The sequence below is a fragment of the Vanellus vanellus genome, assembly GCF_965231255.1.
Source record: "Vanellus vanellus genome assembly, chromosome: 2".
Classification (NCBI taxonomy): domain Eukaryota; kingdom Metazoa; phylum Chordata; class Aves; order Charadriiformes; family Charadriidae; genus Vanellus; species Vanellus vanellus.
In genome coordinates, this window is record NC_138906.1 from 36,091,707 (window position 1) to 36,113,049 (window position 21,343).

General features: G+C 44.3%; 1 protein-coding gene across 1 annotated transcript; it reads right to left on the minus strand.

The window, feature by feature from the left end:
- Positions 1-453: 453 nt before the first annotated feature.
- Positions 454-20,721, minus strand: CDCA7L (cell division cycle associated 7 like; the record flags this gene model as incomplete). The annotated part of the gene is made up of 10 exons (XM_082499154.1): positions 454-1,131; positions 1,484-1,620; positions 2,782-2,931; positions 3,782-3,916; positions 5,326-5,511; positions 7,008-7,082; positions 9,251-9,610; positions 10,079-10,210; positions 13,531-13,677; positions 20,653-20,721. 10 exons carry the CDS (start codon positions 20,719-20,721, stop codon positions 1,101-1,103), a joined length of 1,422 nt encoding a protein of 473 aa, XP_082355280.1. The 3' UTR covers positions 454-1,100.
- Positions 20,722-21,343: the final 622 nt, after the last annotated feature.

The window sequence follows — 21,343 nt, forward strand, 5'->3', positions numbered from 1 at the left end:
TCCTTAAGTGTAACACTGATGTGCTCTACATTGGTATCTCCTCATCCGTCAGTGTTGTGTTCGTGTGTTTCTCCATATAATGATTATTGATCTGCAAGCACTCCTTCATTACACCAGCTATGGGAAAGTAAATAGGAAACACCAGCATCTGGGTGTAGTTTCACTCACAAAACGCTCCTCTTGATTATTCTTTATTCTACATAAAATGAAATGTGTATCTTACAACAATTTTAACATTATCATACTGCAATGCAGACATGTTGCATTTAAACAAAGTTGTTTGAAAGCTTGGTTGTACATATGAAAAAACATCTAAGTATGAACTGTATTTTAAAAAAAAGTAATCCTGAACTTTGTGATTTAAACCAGTTATGATTACCGTAAAGTAGTTGGTCCAGGCAGCAAAAACCTGCTGGTGAACAATTGTTTTTCTTTATTGGGATGATTTTTTTTTGTAAAAAAAAAAAAAAAAAAAAAAAAAAAAACACTCTTTCATTTTCATGTTTCAGTGATTAATTGCACTTTGGAATAAAAAAAATCATCCTCCCACTGGTAGGTTGCATCAGCTTTTGCTGGAATATAATGGCATTCAGGTGAAAGGACCCTTGCCTTCTTTTCAGGGGCAAGTTCCATAAACTACAGGTGGAGGAACAGGTTCAGAAAGCAGGGGTTGGAAAACTGAATCTTTGTGGTCAAGCTGGAACACAAAGGGGGGTTTTGTTTCTTTAAAGACAAGGTATGTTTACAGGTGGTTGTTAAACACCCTTTCTGCAAACTTGCACAATTATATAAATAAAAATATCGCTCAAATTGACCAAGTTCACCATCATGTGGTTGTGTAGCTCTATTAAAAATTAACCACTCAAGATTCAAGAGTGCCATTTCACTTAATGTATAGGTCTGTGCATGTAGATTTCTCTACCAAAACATTTTCCTGAGAGATCTTTTGCATAAGACCACATCAATAAAAAGTTCACAACACAGAAATGCATATACTATACTCTACGATTCTATCTTATATAAAACATAGTAATAACCTTTTGAAGTCAAAACTTGTCAACATATCAACCAGTTGCAGGCACAGCTTGAGTTCAGTGTTCTCAATTGTCATCTGCCAGTTGTTTCTGTAAACTGTAAGACACATGAGAAAACACTGTTAGTGGTTTTGAGGAAACTCAGGTTCCCCATAAACAGACCATTTCCATTTCTGAAGATGACAATTTCCAAAACAGCACTTCTATACGCTTGAAACAACCAATACCGATTTCAAAACAGGGAAAAGCATTTCAATTTCTTAAGCAAATGAATTGTTTACACAGACAATATGACTCACTTCAGTGAAGCCGATTTCAGCCTAGAAGAAATCTCAAGTCCAAGAGACTTCTTTTGCATAGGTCCAGGGTCTGCCCCAGGCCACAGAAGTCAAATTACTTAGAGGGCTACAACAGTGTAAAAAGCAACGAGCACAAGGAACGGCCCTCACCTTTCCAGGTATTCCTTGACGTTATCGTAGCCGCAGAACTTGGCCAAGTGGATGAGCATGCCCGTGGCACAGCGCCCGTCCCGCCGGCGGCAGTAGCTGCAGTTGCACACCCCGCGACAAGGAGGACAGATCCAGGCCTGCGAGGGGGTGAATGTGGGAGGGGGAGGTAAAGGCAAGCTACGACTAAGGTTATATTCACCTTCCCGAGACAAGTATGGCTTCCTTACTGCGTGATTGTTCAGGGCAAGGTTTTAAAAGCCTGAATCAGCCAACCAACCTTGTTAACACCTTCCACATTCTGCAGGATTACAGAAAAGATCAAGTACTACCCTGTTTGCTTGAATGCTTCTTACTCTGAAGAGTCAGGCGCTCTGACTTGTTCCGTATTAATTTAAAATGGACTAAAGGCATCTGTAATGACTACTGATAACTCATCCTATGTTAGGCTGACCACACTGAACTCCCTAGAAAAAGATGGGTACCCACCAAGACAAGTTTCATTGGCTCTGTCTGCTGGCACAGCCTGATTCCTAAGACTGAATTACTCAGTGTGTACATGAAGCCAGGCATCTCCCAGCTGCTCAGAAACCAAACATAGAGGTTGCAGGTTCTAACAGCCTGTATTGCAGTACAGCAGCCATTGCTGCACCAGGCCAGCACATCGGAGTCCTTAGTTCTTCATTGTCCTTCTGAAGAGCCCAGAAGCCCATCTCTAAAGCAGAGGTAGGAGAGAGGAGGTCCAACAACAAGCTGAGCACAGAGAGAGCTAATCTGCTGAGAGGTCTTTGCGTAGCCACATGTATCGTTCTCTGGCAGCAGCCTGTGCTCCCTCCTTGCTCAGTGCCTTGGTGGACAACAGAGAAAAGGGAACCAATCCTAAGACTTTTAGGCATCCTTCTCCTTTTTTCTTATATTTGAAAATTAGAATCTAAAAGAAGGAACCTGCTTTGCATGCCACATTACCGGGAGAATTAAAAAAAAAAAAAAAAAAAAAAAAGGTATGTTTTGGCATTTTTCTGAAAGGGGACAGATTCTTTTAAGAAAAGGTCTCACACTTTCCCTCCACTATTTGGTAAGCAAGTGGAGCTTCAAAGCACGAAGATGGGTGGATTGTAACCCAGGTCCTGCACTTTCCACTTCAGTTCCAACAAGATCAGTGTCAGTCCTAACAGTACTACAGACCTTCTCATGGCAAAAAGCTTTGAATGCCACGTTATCATGAGCATATACTCATCACAGCTGACTAACAAAACCATATTCATTACACTTTCTTTCCAAGCCCAAGAAATTACACTTACTGGATCAAGCAGTGCTGATTTCACATCTTCCCCATATCGATTTCGAAGACATGGTCCACAAAACTGTCCCCTTACTCCTCCACAGCCCTGATTGCGACAGATTGTCTTTGTATCAATTGTCTTTTGTCGACACTGGTGGCAAGTACTACCCTGAAGTTGGAAAGGAGGAGAAATGCGTGTATGAAGGACATCTTAAATGCTCACTGCTGAACTTTCCTAAGACATCTGCTGATGGCAAAGCACAAATTTCAAACCAAAGTCAAATTCAGTGATGAAAATCTTAGGAAGAACCCTAAGTTCTGTTATTATGCTAAATCATATAGTTATCATCTGTAGAGATGCTAGGAATTTTACAGAGACAGTGCCAAGGCTCAGTCACATTGGGAGTCTCAAACTACATGAACCTCATGTTGCAGTTCTGATCCTTTCCTCTCTAGGAAAAAGCTAAAACTATTCAGAAAATGACTTTGTGACTCATCTCTGCAAATACAATGAAGCATGAAATATATAGTAAGCTGATCATCTAGATCTTCATGACAATTAATAATAGCCAAATCCAGTGAAGGAAAGGAAGGAGGAGGAGTTCCATCAAGAGCTTTGGAAACTACCCAACCCACACAGAAACGTCATTTCCAGGGTGTGCAAGGAGCAGCAGGGTTCACTTATTAATGGCACAACCACCACCACATTTATATTAAGTGAGGAGGAGAGATAAAAGGGATGTCAACTCTTGTCAGTGGTGACTCATAGCTATAGCAAATTCCCCTTAATAGCACTGGCAAGAAAGCACTTCTTTGCAGAGGCAAAAAGTTGGTGGGGCGTATCAACTAGCACGGACAAGCCCATGGAAGCCTGGCAAAGCTTTCAAGTTGTGCTTGTGTGATTTAATAATGTAGAGCTGCACTCTTCAGAACCTCAGGAAAGCAAACACCAGTTGAACTGGTGAGAGACTTTCAGTTTCCAGCACACAGACACAGTAAAGAAAACAGCAGCCACTTACTAGAACTTTGTCATAGATTTTGTCTTTAACAGTGATTGCTATGTTGTCCAAGTCCTCCTCAGTAATATCCTCTACTGGACGGTGAGACGAATACTTTGATGATCTCCTCCTTTTGCGCACTCCACAATCCTCCTGCTAAACAAACTCATCTCAACACCTTTTGTTTAGTGTCATGAAGACTCTGTCACCACACTTGGTGACAAATTCTTTCATTTATAATGTGTATGCAGCCTAGAGGGAGCAGACTACAGGCTCCCAGATCACTGGAACAACAGGGAATAGAGTTTCCAAATCATCACTGCCTCTTTCTTTCCCCTTCCTCACCTAATCTTTTCTCTACTGCATTTATTCTGTTTATATGTTCTTCCTTCCCATCATTGCTACTTCTATTTCCACAAATCCCTAGCATGTTTTTCTGCTACCTCCTTTTCTTTGCATTCCCTGCACACCTCTGCTGTAACTCTTCATACTCCATTTCTTCCCTCTCAAGATAAGGAACTATAACCATCTGCCTTCCCATGCTTTGCTCCTTCAATCTTCTAGCATAATCTCTAATTGCTTTCTCCAACGACAATCTCTAATGTCACGCAAAACACTTTTACTGAAGTTTTATGTTAGTCCTACCATACCCAGCCCTTTCTTTTTTCCAAATAACAGACAGAATAATGATTTCACTACTCAAGTGCTCTTTTTTTCCTTCCACATATTGTTCCCTTTGACCCCGATTCATGTTCAAGTCTCATCTGATCCTTAGCCTTCCCGCTACCCCACACTCCTATCAACTCATTTGTCCTTCACCTGAGATCATATCTGTTCTCTCCAAAACAGTTATTTACCAGCCCAGGTTCTCATTCAGTGCTACTCCACCTTTTTTAATAGCCAAGTTCCCTCTATAATGCTTCAATTATGCCCAGCACTCATTCCTATAAGCAGAACTGGGATCCAGCCTGTGCAGATACAAACTTAAAGATTTGTCTTCTTCATAAAGACTATACAGTAACTATCACCAAGGCAATGACCACCATAAGCCAAGGGAGGGAAAAACAAATTTGAAAAAATGGGGAAGAATAAAACCTGCAACTTCTGAATGGCTAGACAGTACGTCGGCAGTCTGTTGGTGCAGATTCCCTTCATTCTCAGTTTAGCTGTACCACTCCTCTCTGTCTTCCCTCTGCTATTTCCAGAGAGCTAATTTTGCTAATTTTTCCTCAGCAAAAAGATAGAGAAGATCTGCTTTGTCACCTCCACCAGCCCCACTACCTTGCCACTCGAAGGCCTTCTACATTGTGGGCTTTAGTACTTTTCAGATAATAAATGAATAATAGACCATAAGTAAACTGCCTTATGTTTGGATAACACAGGTCACACATCGAGCCCAGAAAGACGAGGCAGGAAGGCCAGAACACAACTTCTTCTGTAGCTAATCCCAAACCAAAGGTTCTTATTAACTTTCTGTGGGATGTGACATCTGCTCTAAGTGCTGGCCAAGAATTTAAATGTATCCTAATCCCTGATTACTGGAGAAATCAAAGTCTGGCAAATACCACACTGAGTCTCTTCTTCAAGAGATTTTGTTGTCTATAGCTACGGAAGTGTTCTGCAAATTTGACAGCCGACACAGTAAATTTTTCCAAGGCAAATTTCTCTGGTGGACGAGCATTTCTGGTTGGATTCATGCGACGTGCTATCTGGCCTTCAGAAAATGTCCTCCTTGGGATTTTCTTCTGTTTCTGGAAAAAGAAGATGAGTCTGGTAACTGTCTTTTCAGTTATGTTTGTACTGTTAAACACCAGAAATTATCTCAAAATGGCTGTACCACGCTTCCACTATCATGAATTAGTCTGTGCTTCTCCCGCTCCTTATTTGTTAAGCCAAACTCATCAACTTCTAGCATACTTAAGTGTTCTCCCTACATGCCATACATTTTTGCTCCTTTTAAACACCACACTTTCACAGTCAAATTCTATTCCAATTAATGTCACAGAACTATACCAAAATTTTTTGCATGGCATATTAAGGCAGAAGCTAGTTCTTACTGTTCTTCAGCAGCTAAAGCTTCAGATTTTCCCACAAACTGAATGCATCTCCAAGGAATAATCTGAATTCTAGTTTATTTCCTTTTATATTTTTTAAAGTGAAAGGGCATTAATAAGTTTCTCCTCCTCCTTCCAGATTTCAAGATCTGGAAATTACTAGGAGACACAAGATAACCCTTTTCGTATTGTCACACCTGCCAATTACTGCATGATTGAAATCATGCAACCGAAGTCCTGCATAGACACCTACTATAAAGGCATTTACTAAATCTGACAGATTTAGATCTGAACAAGATGTAGGAAGCAAGTCTGCTTGCTACCGTGCTCTTTAGTTACTTTCTTTGAAAGCAGTGAAAGGCACATCACAAGGAAACAGGCTGGAAATCAAAAAAGAAGCAGAAGAGATAACTAGAGTATTCCTGATGTCCTTCGCCCTCCTCAAGTAAAGATACTAAATAAAAGTAGCAGGCTTCTGTATATATTCAAAGGATGTTTAAGTTTCTAAAGCATTTAACTAGAGCTAGCAAGGTTCCAGCCTTTCAAAGGCTGTATAATTTGGCTTCACCTTTTCACCTGACAAGCACCACTCCAGCATTTCTACATGGGCTTCCCAAAGACACGGCCCTTCAATTTTTCCTCAAATCTCTTCAGTTTATAATACAGGTGGAAAATACATCACTCTATAGAGAGCCTAAAGGGGGTGACAGTTTTCTGCTTCTGGCCAAGAAAAGCCAGTTGAAGTAACTACAGCATCATCCCAGTTTCACTTTGAAGTGGTTGAATTTCATCAGCAAAGCTCTACTGGGAAGTGTGGCTTTTAAAAGAAAAGCCTGCAAGAGGGAAATTACCTGGGAAATTAACAGACACTAAACACAAAGGAATGCAACCACTCTTCATTATTCCCACATAGACAAACACAGACTCCTCTAGCATCTCAAAAGTATTTCTGGGGCAAAAATGATGAAGTAGCATCTCACCTTGGTCTCCCTATTCCTTCATAAATGATCTTAGAAAATTCCATTTCTTTACATAACCCTCCATACTTAACTACTGACCAAGTCCATTCAAATACAGCGACCAAACCCAAAGAAAACCAGAACAAAACTTGGTGAAAGTGTTTCATCAGGAAACACATTAGTCATAACTCTAGCTAAAACTTCTGTCACCTCTAGCCAGTACCAGAGACTTACCGGAGGAGTGGAGGTGGGTGTTTTCACTGGAAACAGGCCGGGTATGGAATTCAGTTCTGCCACCAACTGGGCAAGCTGAAATCAACAGTGATGCCGCATTGAAAACTCACTGCAAACTTGCAAATAAGCAACACGTTATCATCCACTCTTCACAGGCACTCCAAATTAGATCTAAACACATGAAGTTTCAGTGCATGAAACCTTTCTGGAGGCACTTTATTTAAGTGGGGCTCATAAAAGGAGCTCATTCACCCCTGAATCAGCAAACCTCTGTAGGCAATACTAACTTCACAGCTCCCATTAATTCTTGCTGGGAATTAGAATTAGCTAGAATTACATCCAATTTTGTCAAAACACCACTGAAGAAGTGCATTACAACATAGTGACAATATCTATGAGAAATTCATTGTTCATATGACAAGGAGAAAAGGAAGACAGGGTGCCCTTGGCAGCAAGAGCTCTCCAAGCTCTAGTAGAAGATCATAAGATGTTCCCTGTGGACTATTTTACTAAATGAGTGCTGATACACCTGTGCTTTTTGCCAAGGAACTCAATATCCCCTGAAGTAGTGACACTGCAGCAGGGAAACTTTGTTCATCATTTTTCAGTGGTCCTTAGTAGTGATGACTAGGAACTGCCCTTTTTTTTAATCATAGAATTGTCTAGGTTGGAAGAGACTCTTGGGATCATCGAGTCCAACCATCCACCCTATTCTACAAAGTTCTCCCCTACACCGTATCCCCCAACACCACATCTAAACATCTCTTAAACACATCCAGGGATGGTGACTCAACCACTTCCCTGGGCAGTCTATTCCAATGCCCGACCACCCTTTCTGTGAAAAATTCTTTCCTAATGTTCAGTCTAAACCTACCCTGTTGGAGCTTGAAGCCATTCCCTCTTGTTCTGCCAATCATGAGAGCTAGTGTTGATTTCACAAATGCTGCAATGACAGCCAGTAATACTAAATACCCATTGCTTTGTGCAGATACGCACAATGACATGGGTACACGCTCATTTGCAAAGTTGTAATAGAACTAAGCCCCGCTGGCAGTTCCCCCAACCCTGGTGCATGCAGTATCAGAAGCGCTTCTGCAGGACCATCTGTTGCACCACGTAGGAGATGTCCTGGAGGTGTGTTTCAGCAGAAGCAGTGACAGACAGGTCAAAAATAAATATGGACCTGTTCTGGAAGGCCAGGATGAGGCCATCTTCTGAAAAGCCAGTAATAGTGGGGATGAGCCAGGCTGCTAACTGTCTCTGGGACCGCCATACCGATCATGAGATTAAAAGCTGGATACAGCATTTCTTAATAAATGTCACACTACAGTATTTACTAAGAGCTACTTAATGTCATTACAGTACCACAACTAGGATGTTAATGAATTTCACACTGGTTGAACTAGAAGGAAAGGTGCAAGGTGGGAAGGAAGAGCAGCAAGACCAACGCAACAGCAGCGTGGAAACAAGACATTAGGTACAAAATTAAAGCAAGTTTTATATGGGAGCTGCAGGCCCACATGCCCAAGAGGTGTACTTGAGCCCCAAGACTGTTTGGAGGCTGCAACTTTTCCTGGAATACAGTAAAACTGAAGGAGCCACTGAAGACCCAGCATCAATTATCACACTGCTGTGCAGATCCAAGTTAAGAGAGCAAGTGGGATTTTTGTGCAACAGAGGGAAACGCGGGAAGGAACGATCAGTGTCTCTCTTTTCCCCACCTACACGCACACGTACACACACTTTCATAGTTATACAGCAAAGCATAACTGTAAACATCACATCCCACACAACTGAAAGATTACATTTATCATCCTTAGCAGTTTTTAGCTGGCTTTTCAATCGGTAACTGCAGCAGATCTCTGACACAAATGAAAAGTAGAAACTCTATTGTGCAAATGACACCACGAACCATCTGAAGGGACCAGCTGGTTTTCCGACATGTTCTGAATATCAGACTGCAACTTGAGCATCTGTAACTCGGTTCACATCCACATAAAAAAAAAGCTTGGTTCAACTCTGCTTTTAAACTTGAGCAGGCTAGACCTACTTGAGGCTATTCGAGGGATAAATATCTGAGTGCTGATGGCACTCTAGAGTCTTCCCAGGTAGAAAAATTCAAACACAAACCACCATGAGATTTTCCCAAAGTCCCAGCACAGAACCAGTGGGGACCCCAAAATTCAAATGCCAAGTACTTGGATGTAAATGCCAGAGAACAAAGCACTGCTCATAAGTCTTACCATGGCTTTATTTTCTTTAATGTTCATGGCTCTCTTCAGCAGAGCACTGGAACTTTCCTCCTGTGTATCTTTAATGTCTTCTTCAGACTCTGAAGCAGAGCCCTCTAGTTTGTCCCACCGCTTGCAGCTTATTTCTGTTGAAAGAGGTGTGAGGGATTCACTGTCCTTTAAGGGTAAGTTAGAAAAAGCCTGTTCAGGCACTTTTTTCTCAGACGACTTTCTGGTGGGAAACTGCAAGGCAACACGAAGGCCAAAGCTTCTTCTCTTGGGGGAAACTTTCTTCTTCGCCTCTTCCTCCTCTTCTTCCTCACTACCCAATAAATTATTGCGTTCTTCATCACTCAAGTCTGACTCCTTGGCCTAGAGGCAGGAAGAAACCCACGTTACATTATCGGCTGTGACACGAGAAAGGTCACTAATTGTAGGGAGCAGTCTCACCACCCCAAGGCACTGTCATAAATTCACCTAAATCAACACATTTTTAAACGTTCACAGTACACAACATCTACTTGTGCAGAGGCCAACACAAAATCTATAGATTAATATTGTCTGGGATACAGATGTGGCTGTCTTCAGAGTAACGCCCCTGCCCAGCACTCTCAGCCTACAAGCAAGGAAAGAAGTTCTCATTTCTCATATATGGTGTTACATTAAATAAAGCTTCCCTCCCCCCCCTCCCCCCCTTAAGGTAACAAGTGTTTTTCTTCAGCATGAAGAAAGAACATCATGGTGTATCAGAAACACTCCTACTAGGACACGAGGTTTACACAGAAGACACAGAAAAGAAGTCATCAACATATGCATTCACACGTAGGTGACTGCCTTTACCAGAACTTCTTTCTTGTTCACATCCACCTCACTTGAAGCAAAGCCTTCAAACGCTTCCGTTTCAGAGTCAGTGTCTTCAGTGAAAATCCTCCGCAGTTCTTCAGTGAGGTATCTGGACTGAAATCGAACCCCCTGTGAAAACACCAGCCAGTAGTTGTGAGAGACAGTCAGATACAGAGTAGTCCCACAGTCACAATAAACAGGTTCTGAGGTTCAAGCAGGTACCAACTAGATGGCATATACCATGAAAGCACTTTGCAGGCAAAGCCTGTCGAAAGAAAAAAGCAGAACACATTCAGTTTCAGCACTGAGTCATTTTAACTTAGCAGGAACTTTTTTCCCTTATTTTGAGCACAGGGCTTTAACAGAACTGCTTCTTGTGAGGGAAACTTTCTTCTTCACCTCTTCCTCCTCTTCACTACTACCCAATAAAAATAAACTATCAGTTTTCTTATGCGTAAATTATCATGTTGTTTTGTATGTTTTCTTCTGGATGTAAAAAAACCAGGCCTCGAATGGAAGAAAATACAAACCACAACCAACCACAGTAAGAGAAAGGCCTCCTTTTTTCCACTCAGCAGTAGAAACAACACTCTCCTCTGGGCTTGCTGCAGCAGTACTCAAGGCTCCTGGAGATGGAGTCTGCTCCTTCTCGCGCTGTTACACCATCACTGAAGTGACGGATCCCAACACAAAACCACAGAGCTTTGAACAGCTTTGAACATCCCTCCACCTTCCAACTGCTCAGCTCTCTGTTCTAATGGTGCGCTTTATGATTCAAACGTGCTCTAGGGTAGACAGATCCCAAATTTCTGTGTACAGCCTAGGAGGTAAAAAGTCAACTCATGAAAAATAAACTAAGATCTCATTAAAGCACTATTCATGATACGGACATTACATACCAATTAATCACAACGCATTTACTAAATCAGGAATATTTCCATACTTCTAATCAGAATTACTAGAAGACCATCTGTCAGCTTGTCTCCTGAGAGACTCGTTCATGGTGGGAATAAGCCATGTTCACACCACACCTGCCTCTTGAAAGTCAGCAACACTCGCTGAAGTTTGTTTCCCCAATTTTCCTGCTATTTCTTCCTCCCACACAAGATAAAAAAATGACCCTTCCTACGATGCACTTGCTAAATATCCTTATTCTTCCTTTCAATTCCCTCCCTTCCCTGACTTTAATTACACACTTTTTTACGTTAAGATAATATCTGGTGAAAAACAGATACAATAGATGAGTGGAACAGGGGAATGGGAGGGGGGAGCTACTGCATATGCTGTTTCTTTACACTTAAACATCTCCTACAAATTATTATGGGTAATTGGAATGAGTTTTCTCTGAACAAAATTACTTTATTCTTTTGTTGGTAGCTGCAGTGCAGCTGCTTGAGAAAGGAACAAACACAATAGGGAAGATATGTTAAAGTTAAATTGCATTTCTTGGAGGGAAACTGAAGTTTTTATGCAGTCTGAGTTTTCATGACATTCCGCAATGAAGTTTTTGGGGGGTGGAAATAAGCTGTTTGATAGCTAAAGTGACTAAAAATAACACACCTAGAGCTATACTGTTATACCTATGAAGAATGGTCTACACAATGTAAAATACATATCAGGGATACCTATAGGAGAAATGTCTGAAATTCAGCAGAAGTGCTGAGATTATGGGAGTGGGACTGCAGAAAGCCCTGAGGAAAAGCAGACACGCAGAGGTCAATACTTGTTGATGCGTTTGCACATCAGCTTCCAAGGAACCACCTGCTGCAGTAAGACCCCATTCACCACCCCAGCAGGACAGCAGCCTTGCCTCCTCTCCCAACAACTGCAGCGTTTTTCTGAACTTCCCATCATTTTGCTCTTCACACCAAAAAGTTTGAGTTTCCTGCACAAGTACCTATGGTCTTTCTCAGCGACAGCTGTGTTTGGCACCATAAATGGATGGAACTCGGGATAAAAAAAAAGTGTTTTCATTGTACCATTTAGTGGCAAAGGAGTTAAACTCAATACTGACGGAGATTTAAATTAATTCTCAGCCCAAGGGAAACATGGGAATGGTGAGGAAGGCTGCAGTGCCAGCTGTAAATTTGGAACAAGTCTCACTGGGATTCCCAGTAACGCATGTTGAATTAGCAATACCTAGCTCTTCCACAGCAGTTTTCATCAGAGGATTTTAAAATGCTTCACAGCAAAGATCATTATCATAATCTCCACCTCACAAGTTGGGAAACCAAGGCAGAGAGAAGTAAAGTAAGGTGCCTGCAGTCCCCAAGCAGGCAGCAGAAGCAGAACCTCAGGCTCCCGCAGAAGGCTCCACCACCACCACTTCTCCTCATTGATCCTTCTTCATGCTCCACACAAAGCCACATATACAAGAGCAAGCTATCTCCTGGTCTTCTGAAGTTACTAGCACTGCTGTCTAGCAACAAGATGATAAGGCAGTTTAGAGCCAAGTATATTTTGTTACTTTTAAGCCACTGCCTTTCTCCCTAGCACAGACCTGAGGCTCTACTCCCAACCAGGTTCTGCAATTTGTACAAGCCTCTCTGGGGCCATTCACCCACGGAGGCTCAGAAATAGCACATACTCGTACAAGCCTCATTCTGTCTGTTCTGCTCCCTTTGCTAATACTAGTCATATTCCTTGTCTTCAGCAACTCTTAACTAGGTGCTGACTCTGTGGACTAGGGGAAAAAAAAATAAAAAAGAAAAAGACATTTTCATCTTTGTTATTAATGGAACAGAGGGACCCTTTTGACAGCACAGCTGACAAGGATATCTTTTAGCACATTAGCTCATATCTATCAAATATATAATTACAAGCTTCTAAAAGACTAAAACCTAAATTTTCTGGCAGCCAAGACAGCACACCAGTTCTCTTCCTTTCTTCTGAATTCAGCTGGTACCTCCAGCTACCAAAACAGACAATGAAAAACACCAAATCATTATGCTGATCCAAGCTACTTTACCATTTAGAGAGCAGGGAACCAGCAAATCTCACAATCGCAGCAGGAGCTGATGATTTGTGGGTCACCACCACTTAAACGTCATTTTAACACAGAAACAGCACTTACATAGATTTCTGGAAGAAATACCTTGAAGTCTGCATGCTCACAAAGCCCATCTACCATCATGCTTTTCCACTGTCTTACATATTCAGAGCACACCAGCCCAGAACTGCAGTTGTCTCTCTCCTGTTTGCTACAATTACCTACTTCACTTAAACTCTACTTCTAGTGAAACCCATTTTCCTTTTTATAGTATGAAAGAGTTTTTAAAAGCAATCATTAAGCTCTAAAAAGGATAGCAGGCTTGTTTACATTTATTTTTTAATAGGAGGTCTGCAGATTCTGGATTTTACAGCAAGTCATGGCTCGCACAACCTTCACACAGGCTCAGAGTACTGCTGCGCCCAAAGAGCGTAACCGGGGCATGGCAATCCATTCCTACCTTTTTTCCTGACTCCAGGGAATCAAAACTAGCATAGCTGTCCTCTGACAACAACCTCTGCCTGGAAGCATCATCCTGGAATCCCGGAAAATCTTCATTGTCACTGGGGGCATTAAAAATGTCAGCCACGTCCTTGGGTATCTGCTTCTGATTCAAAACGAGACAGGAGACACGAGTCAGACACGCCAACTTAATAGGAAAACTCAAATTGGCAACAGTGCAAGTTATTTTTATACTCCTATGCAAGTACAAATCTGTATCGCAAAATATGCTATGCGCAAACTATACCTCATTTAGCTAAACTCCAGGAAAACTGGGTACAGGCTGTTTTAATCCCTAAATACAGACTCCAGATTTGGGGCTTGGGAGGAGCTGGGACATGGAGGGTGTTTAACTCCACTGAACAGTACTTCTCCAATGTAAAAATACGTGTGCCTCATCTTTGCAAGCCCGTCCTCAGGGCACCCTTCATCCATAGGGAAACCCACCACCACTCCTCCTCTTACAGAGCAACGAGGACAGCTCAGAGGTGAGGAACACACCTTCAAACATAATGCAATGCTAAACAAGCAGAAAGCGACCTTACCTTGAGATCCAATAACAGGACCGTTACACATTTTACCAGATTGAATTGAAACCAAGGCAACTCATTCTCCTTTGTCGGTACTGCCACAGAGCTTTTTCCGTGACACTTTGTATAAAGTGAAAACCCATTTTAACCGACAACACTTCTCATTTGCTAGAAGCTCACGATGCAGCCCACCACAAGGAAGCACTGCCAAGGGCAGGCAGTGGCACCTTCTGAGGTGACCAAGGTTACAACTTCAGAGTTCAAGAAGTCCAGTCCCTGCACAGAAGGAGACTCATACCACCAGAGGTAACCATTCCCCCGGCCACATACTTCACCAAGCACTTCAGATAAGCCTCTCCATGTATCAGGCCGGTAAGGAAGCCTTCAGACAGCTCCCACCTAGGCTGCTTTAGGATTTCATGTGTGGAAGGGTGGGATAAATAGATCCAGCCTTAAAAACTGAGGCAGAAGGCATTTTGCCAAGTTTCACAACATGGCTTTACACATCCCAGTATCACCTGCAAAACCATTCTGCTGTTCACAGAAATGCTTGGGGAGAAAAGTGTCCGAATCCCTCACCAGCACCCAGATATTAATCTTCTACAAACCCAGGACCACATGTACATCACACACGCTACTCTCACTTGAAGCAAGCGTCTCTGCTCTTTGCTGTGTGCTAAACCCTTACATGGACTTCCCACTGCTCTCATTAACTCTCAGGAATGACAGATCAACAGCTGTCCGGTGGGAGATGCCAGTTCCTCATCAGAAGGACATGGTCCTCCAGCCCTGACTGTTGAAGAGAACATCCCCGAGATGAACTCCAGAACCAAGAGCAGCCTGTCCTTGCCCGCTGTCATAGACAGCTGAGGTTGCTCATACAGGGCCCCACATAATGATTATTTTTTCTTATTATTTTATTTCATCTTTGTTTGTGCAAAGGCAAATGGCACAAAGGAGGCTCATTCTCCAAAAATAATGTTGCTGACTTCCTTTAAAAGACCAAGCAGCACCTTGGCCAAAGCTTCGCTCACTGAAATCAGCTACAGCAATGGGCGTAATTCTATTCTTGCTCTGCTTTTATAAAGTTGATGTAGACTGATGCACAGATTCACTGTTGCTCGAGCAAGAGCAGAATTCGCCTCTGCACAGCTGACCCTCACAGGCATATAACACCACAACCCAGCGCGCTGCTGCCGAAGTCGTGCCATCTGCATTTGGATATTCCCTCACCCCCCGTCCCTCACAATCAACATACAGAATCCGGCTCCGTTGCTGTGACGGAATTCACTCAGTACAGAGCAGCGTTAAAATTGAAGCATTATGCATTTTAATGGAAAAACATACAAGGAGCTGTAAGGCTCGTTGCTGTGAATAAATTGCTTCCAGGAGCCGCTGCGTTAGTTCTTGTGCTATTGTACAGCTGAGTTAGCCGCTGCTGTGATTACTGTATGCCTAACTAATTTCTTCTTCTTCATCTATTACTTCTGCATCTGCACCAGAGGAGCCATTATGGGGGTGTAATTACTGATTTTGAACAAGGAAAAAAAAAATTCTTTCCCAGTAGAAGACCTTTTTTGATCTTTCTGCATTCCCAAATATATAAGGTACTGATTTAAGTAACTTACTGCAGAACTTCAGAGATTTGTAGTTTGTGACTTGCTCCCCACAGCCTGACTACGAAGAATCCCGTTCAGTCATTGATGAGTCCCCATTTCACCTTAAAGGCTTAGCTTAATAACAGAGAACACCAAACAAATATAAGGTGGACATACTCCAGGAGTTTAAAAAGAGCACCCTCATCACCAAGCTTGCTCGCTGCCGGTATTTCTCCACCTGAAATGATAAGTTTATTCCCAGCAGAAGTCCATTGCCATCAGCAGAGAGACATCAAAAATGAGCTTGCATCAAACACCTCTGCCATGATGGGTTGGTTCGCTGTTATTTATTGTCTAGTCCAGGAATCCACAGACATTTCCATTTTTAACTTTCAATTAAATACATTCAGAAACTGATTTATTATCAGCATCAGAGCCTAGCATTTTAACTACATCAACAAAGCAGCATATACCAAGAAATACATATTTGTCTTAACGCAAATGTCAAAATATTAATCTATTCTAAGCACTTGAAAGATGCAGGCACTTCAAGAGAGGATCTTTTTGCCACTAAACCCCTAAAAAAGGCAGGAAGGCAGAGAGGTGATGAACATTTCAAGCTTGCTTGGGGAAAACATTTCAACGTGAACAGACCACAGGTTCAGACACAGTGGTCTACTGAAATGCTGCAGAGATGTGAGAAATACTGTCTTTTACAGATACCAGTTACAAAAATATAAGTAGCAAAAATCTAGTAAAAGCTGGAAATAATTTACAGCTGCTGAAAAAGCCAGTCTTATTTCTAGTAGGAAATTTTCTACCTACTGAGCTCAGTTATTTTTGCACATAAAATACACTTACTTGTTTAAAACACCCACAAGGTACTTTTCAAAAGCAGCAGAAAACATTCCCCACTACAAACAGCATACGATCCATCAACTGCCAGCATAAACGACCCTAAGTATTTTTTTTCCAACAAAAGATCAAAGATCAAGATATTCCCATCTCTCAGTTTCCCCTTCTCTAAATTTGACAAAATACCACCAGAACACCCAGGAGCGCACCCAAATTTGTCGAGTTGCGTGGAGGAGAGCTACCATTCCCACAGGACTGGGAGCAGCCAGCTCGTGGTTGCCCGCAGGGGCTGGCAGATCTGTCACCAAGGGCCAAGGGTGACAGAGATGGAAAATGAGGCCGGGAGGGATGTCAGACCTGTTTTGGTGATACTCCCACACTCACCAGGCGAGTGATGGGAAAAGTGAGGCACCTGGGGTCCCCACCAGTCAAAACATCTTTCCAAGTGCCATCCCCACAAATTCCACCTGCCACATTAGACAAGGAGAATACAGAAAAGCCTGGGGTGAGATGTTTTACCTTCCACAACAACAGGAAGAATTCTCATGGCTCAAGTGAAAAAGCAACTTTATCAATGCCAAAACAGATGCAACGTGCCCTTCAACAAGGCAGTCCCTGGCAGGCTGCAAGAAGAGAACACTTCCCTGCATGCACACCCTCGGCTACCATGGGAAGCATCAGAGTTATCTGTACATCACTGTCAACCATATGTACAAATACCTCTTAACAATTTGAAATATTGCTTTCGTTGCCCATTGTCATATGAGCACATATGGACAACAACGTACCAGCAGAATGTAACATGTGAGAAAGCAGGGCTAGATGTAATTCTCTATTTTTGCTCCTACCATGGAGCTGTTTGGGCTGTTTTCCCCTCATTCAAGTTTTCACAATGTATGGACATTCCTATTTGAAGCAGAGGACGGGTAATTTCAGTAACGTTCCAACTTGCTGCTAATGCATTTCCATAAAACCGAAATAATGCCAGTTTAATCTCAAACGCATACTCACGCAAACCAAACTTGTGCGACGCCACACCTTCAGCGCGCGCTGGAAAATCTCCTGACTCGTCCTGGGCTGGGCACACAGCGAGCCCCAGGCACGCCACCCAAGGGTTACAGGCACGGGATCTGGCACAGAGCCCCGAAGCAGCAACCCAACAGGGAAGTGCTCCAAGGCTGACAATTATGGGCAGCGCTACAAGAATAGAGGGCCCCAGCCAGAATGCCGATAGGTGCCAAACCAAAAACCCAAGACTGTTTTACAAGGCGAGATTCGCGATCTTCCCGCTGGAATCATAAAGGCGAACAGCATTGTATGAAAGCTTAATTTTAAACATCACTCAAAATGTGTGAAAGACGTGGAAGGCAGAGAGAGGCAAAGACACGTATTATGGTGCAGAAGAATCACGCAACTAGATGCACATTCAACAGGACTGTCGACGCCATCCAGCCAGCCTGAGACTCAAGGGCAACAACAAAATCTAGGAAGGTGAGGAAGATGCCAGATGATCTTCGCAATTTCTCAAGAGCATCAGAGCACAAAAACCTGAAACCTTATGGATGGTGAAGTATATTCCTGGCACAAGTGGCACCAGGGTGAAAGGCAAATAAGTGTTATGAGAAAAGAAAGGACAAGTGATAAAACAAGCAGTCATCACACAGTTTTACAATCTTTGCAGGGATACTTTGATTCCACCGAAGGCGAAGATGGATTATGCCTGAGCCTGTACATCTGTCACAGCAACAACTCCTAGCACCTTCAGGGTGGTTTCCCCCTGCCACCATGAAAAGTTACGGTAATTCTCCCCCAAGTCAACCTACTGCTAAACCAAACTACTCCATGGAATTTTAGTAGATTCAGCTATTTGCAGAACAGTAGAGTATGGTTTCTACATTGCTTTATTTAAACTTATAATTAAATAAGCTAAAACCCATCAAGCTACTTTATCCTACCATAAAGAATGCCCAGCTATCATAATCACACAGCAAATCGTTTAAAATATTACCTTCCGTAGGCAACATCTACCTGGAAACTATCCCCTAACTTTTAAGATGTTGATAATAACATGAACACCAGCATGCCAGCATATGAACACAGTCCAAACACTCCATCAACTGCTACTATCTCTTCTTTTGTAATATCTAATCTTTTGCAGATCCAAACAGTAGCAAAAGCTATTTCCGAATTAATTCTGCATAACTCAGGAGCATCCCTTTCATCTGGGGTGGTGCCTAATTGCTTTCTGAGCCCCAGTGTTCCAAGGAAAACACTCTTGTACCATGCCACAGGCAAGCAACGCATCTGCTCTTCACGTCTAGAATGTCACCATCCAGGCTTTCAGGGTGAAAAAGCTTTGTCAGCCAGCACTCCTTTAACAAGCTCCATGAATTGAAGGTGCTGTGCAAGGACTTCTTAAATTAGACCCTGGGATGGGAAATGGAACTGCAGGTCTTGTGTTTCAAACCAATTTTGTACTGCTGACTTCCTTGGCAATCGCTTTCAATGGGGCCACCTACTTAATAGTGCCATGGTTTAGGCTGGGCTGGCCACGAAACGAATGACAGATCCTCTCTGAAAATTGGTTCTGTTTTAACTCAAACCAGGACAATGAGGTAATTTACCAGTCAGCAGATGACCCGTGACTTCACAGACAAGGAAGCCTTCGATGCTCAGCCAGGACCGAACCCATTGCTCACCAGCGTATCACAAAAAGGAACAAGAGCCAGCAGAAGGCCTCACTCAGCCAAAAACAAGCTCCCATGACAAACAGGAGAGCACTGAGAACAGACCAAGTTCTTCTCCCCTTTGCTGAGCCTTAAAAGAAACATGATGCAAATACACCCTTTTAGCTCTGCAGTAGAGGGGTGAGTAGCAGACAGCAAAAGCCTCTGTTATAGCACCAGAGGTGAGAAGTGCCATTCACTTCTATTGTATTGTGTCAATTAGGTTTCTCCCAAACTGTTTTACAGTGCCCTTATCTCCACTCTGCCCATGAAGAGCCTGAGGCCTTGCAGAGTCCCAGAGAGGACAGAGGTCCTAACAAACGTTTCAGTGTTTCTACAACCCTCCTGTTCCACAGGAACCCATGTAACTCCCTAACATTCCATCAGCAAGAGCTGGCTGAGACCACAGAATCACAGAGTGGTTTGGGTTGGAAGGGACCTTAAAGATCATCTAGTTCCAACCCCCCTGCCATGGGCAGGGACACCTCCCCCTAGACCAGGTTGCCCAAGGCCACGTCCAGCTTGGCCTTGAACACCTCCAAGGATGGATCATCCACAACTTCTCTGGGCAACCTTCTCCAGTGCCTCACCACTCTGACAGCAGTGAGACGCTGACCCCCTTGGGGGACTCACCATACCACCTCTGAAGACCTGAGCCACACAAGGAACCTGATGTGTCCACACGTGCCGGGCTTGGACCAGACCACAGTTGGGTGGATGGGTCAAAGCACGCTGGCATTTGTCCCCAGGCCTCCAGCCTTATAAATACTCACAAGCCTTATAAATATCCACATGTATTCAGGCGGTATTTCCAAAAAAAAAAAAAAATTAAAAAATACCTAATTCAAAAGTGACATCCCCAGGCCTCTGAGACTAATGAATTAACAGACTAATGAATTAGCACAGCCCCTCCTCCTTTATTGGGGACGCCGCAGGACCCCGCACCGCTGCGGTCCTGCCCCCCCCACCCCCAAACCTCCCCCGTTCCCCCCCCCCACCTCTTCGACGGGGCCGCCCCAAAGGCGGCTTCTTCCACCCTCCCCCCACCCCCCAACTTCAGCCCCAGAGCCGCCGCGCCACGTGGAGGGGGACCGCGGGCCGCCGCCCTCACCGGGGCCGTGTTTACCGGGCCAAGGGACGGCGGCGCGGAAAGGGGGGGGGGGGGGTCGGAAGAGCCGGTCCCGGCGCCGCCGACAGCGGCGGGCGGCTCTTCCGACACCCCCCCCTCCCGCGCCGCGGTCCCGCGGGGAGCGGACAAAGGCCGCCGTTGCCCCGGCGAAGCAAAAAGCAAACCCGGCGCCCTTCCCACCCCCTACCCCGGGGCTCGGCCTTACGCTCGCCCGCTCCGCGCAGAGCAGCGGGCCCACCTCACCTTGCCGCCGCCCGCCGCCGCCGCTACCACCCCCCGCCGCCGCCGCCGCCGCCGCCCGCGCCGCGCCATGGCGCGAAGGAGCCGCCCGCGCTGCCGCTGAGAGGAGGAGGAGGAGGGAAGGAGGGAGGGAGGGAGGGAGGGAGGAGTCCGGGGGGCGGTGGCGGGGTGGAGCCGGCCGGCGGCGGCGGGAACGGCGGGATGGGGACGGGGCAGGCGGTGTGGCCTGGTTGGGGGGGGGGGGGGGGGCGGAGAGGCGGGGGGGTGCTCTCTGCCGAGCTGCTGGGCCTCGGGAGGGGGGGAGCGGGTGGTCCCTTGTTGGTGTGCAGGGCCGGGGGTTCTTCCCCGTGCACCCCGCACACGGCAGCAGCGATTAGTGCGAAAGGAGCGGTTTTCATAGAATCGTAGAGTGGTTTGGGGTTGGAAGGGACCTTAAAGATTATCGGCTTCCAACACCTCCCACTAGACCAGGTTGCTCAAAGCCCCATCCAGCCTGGCCTTGAACACCTCCAGGGACGGGGCAGCCACAGCTTCCCTGGGCAACCTGTTCCAGTGCCTCACCACCCACAGACTAAAGGATTTCTTCCTTCCTAATATCTAATCTAAATCTACCTTCTTTCAGTTTGAAGCCGTTCTCCCTCATCCTATCACTACACTCCCTGATAAAGACTCTCCATCTTTCCTGCAGGCCCTC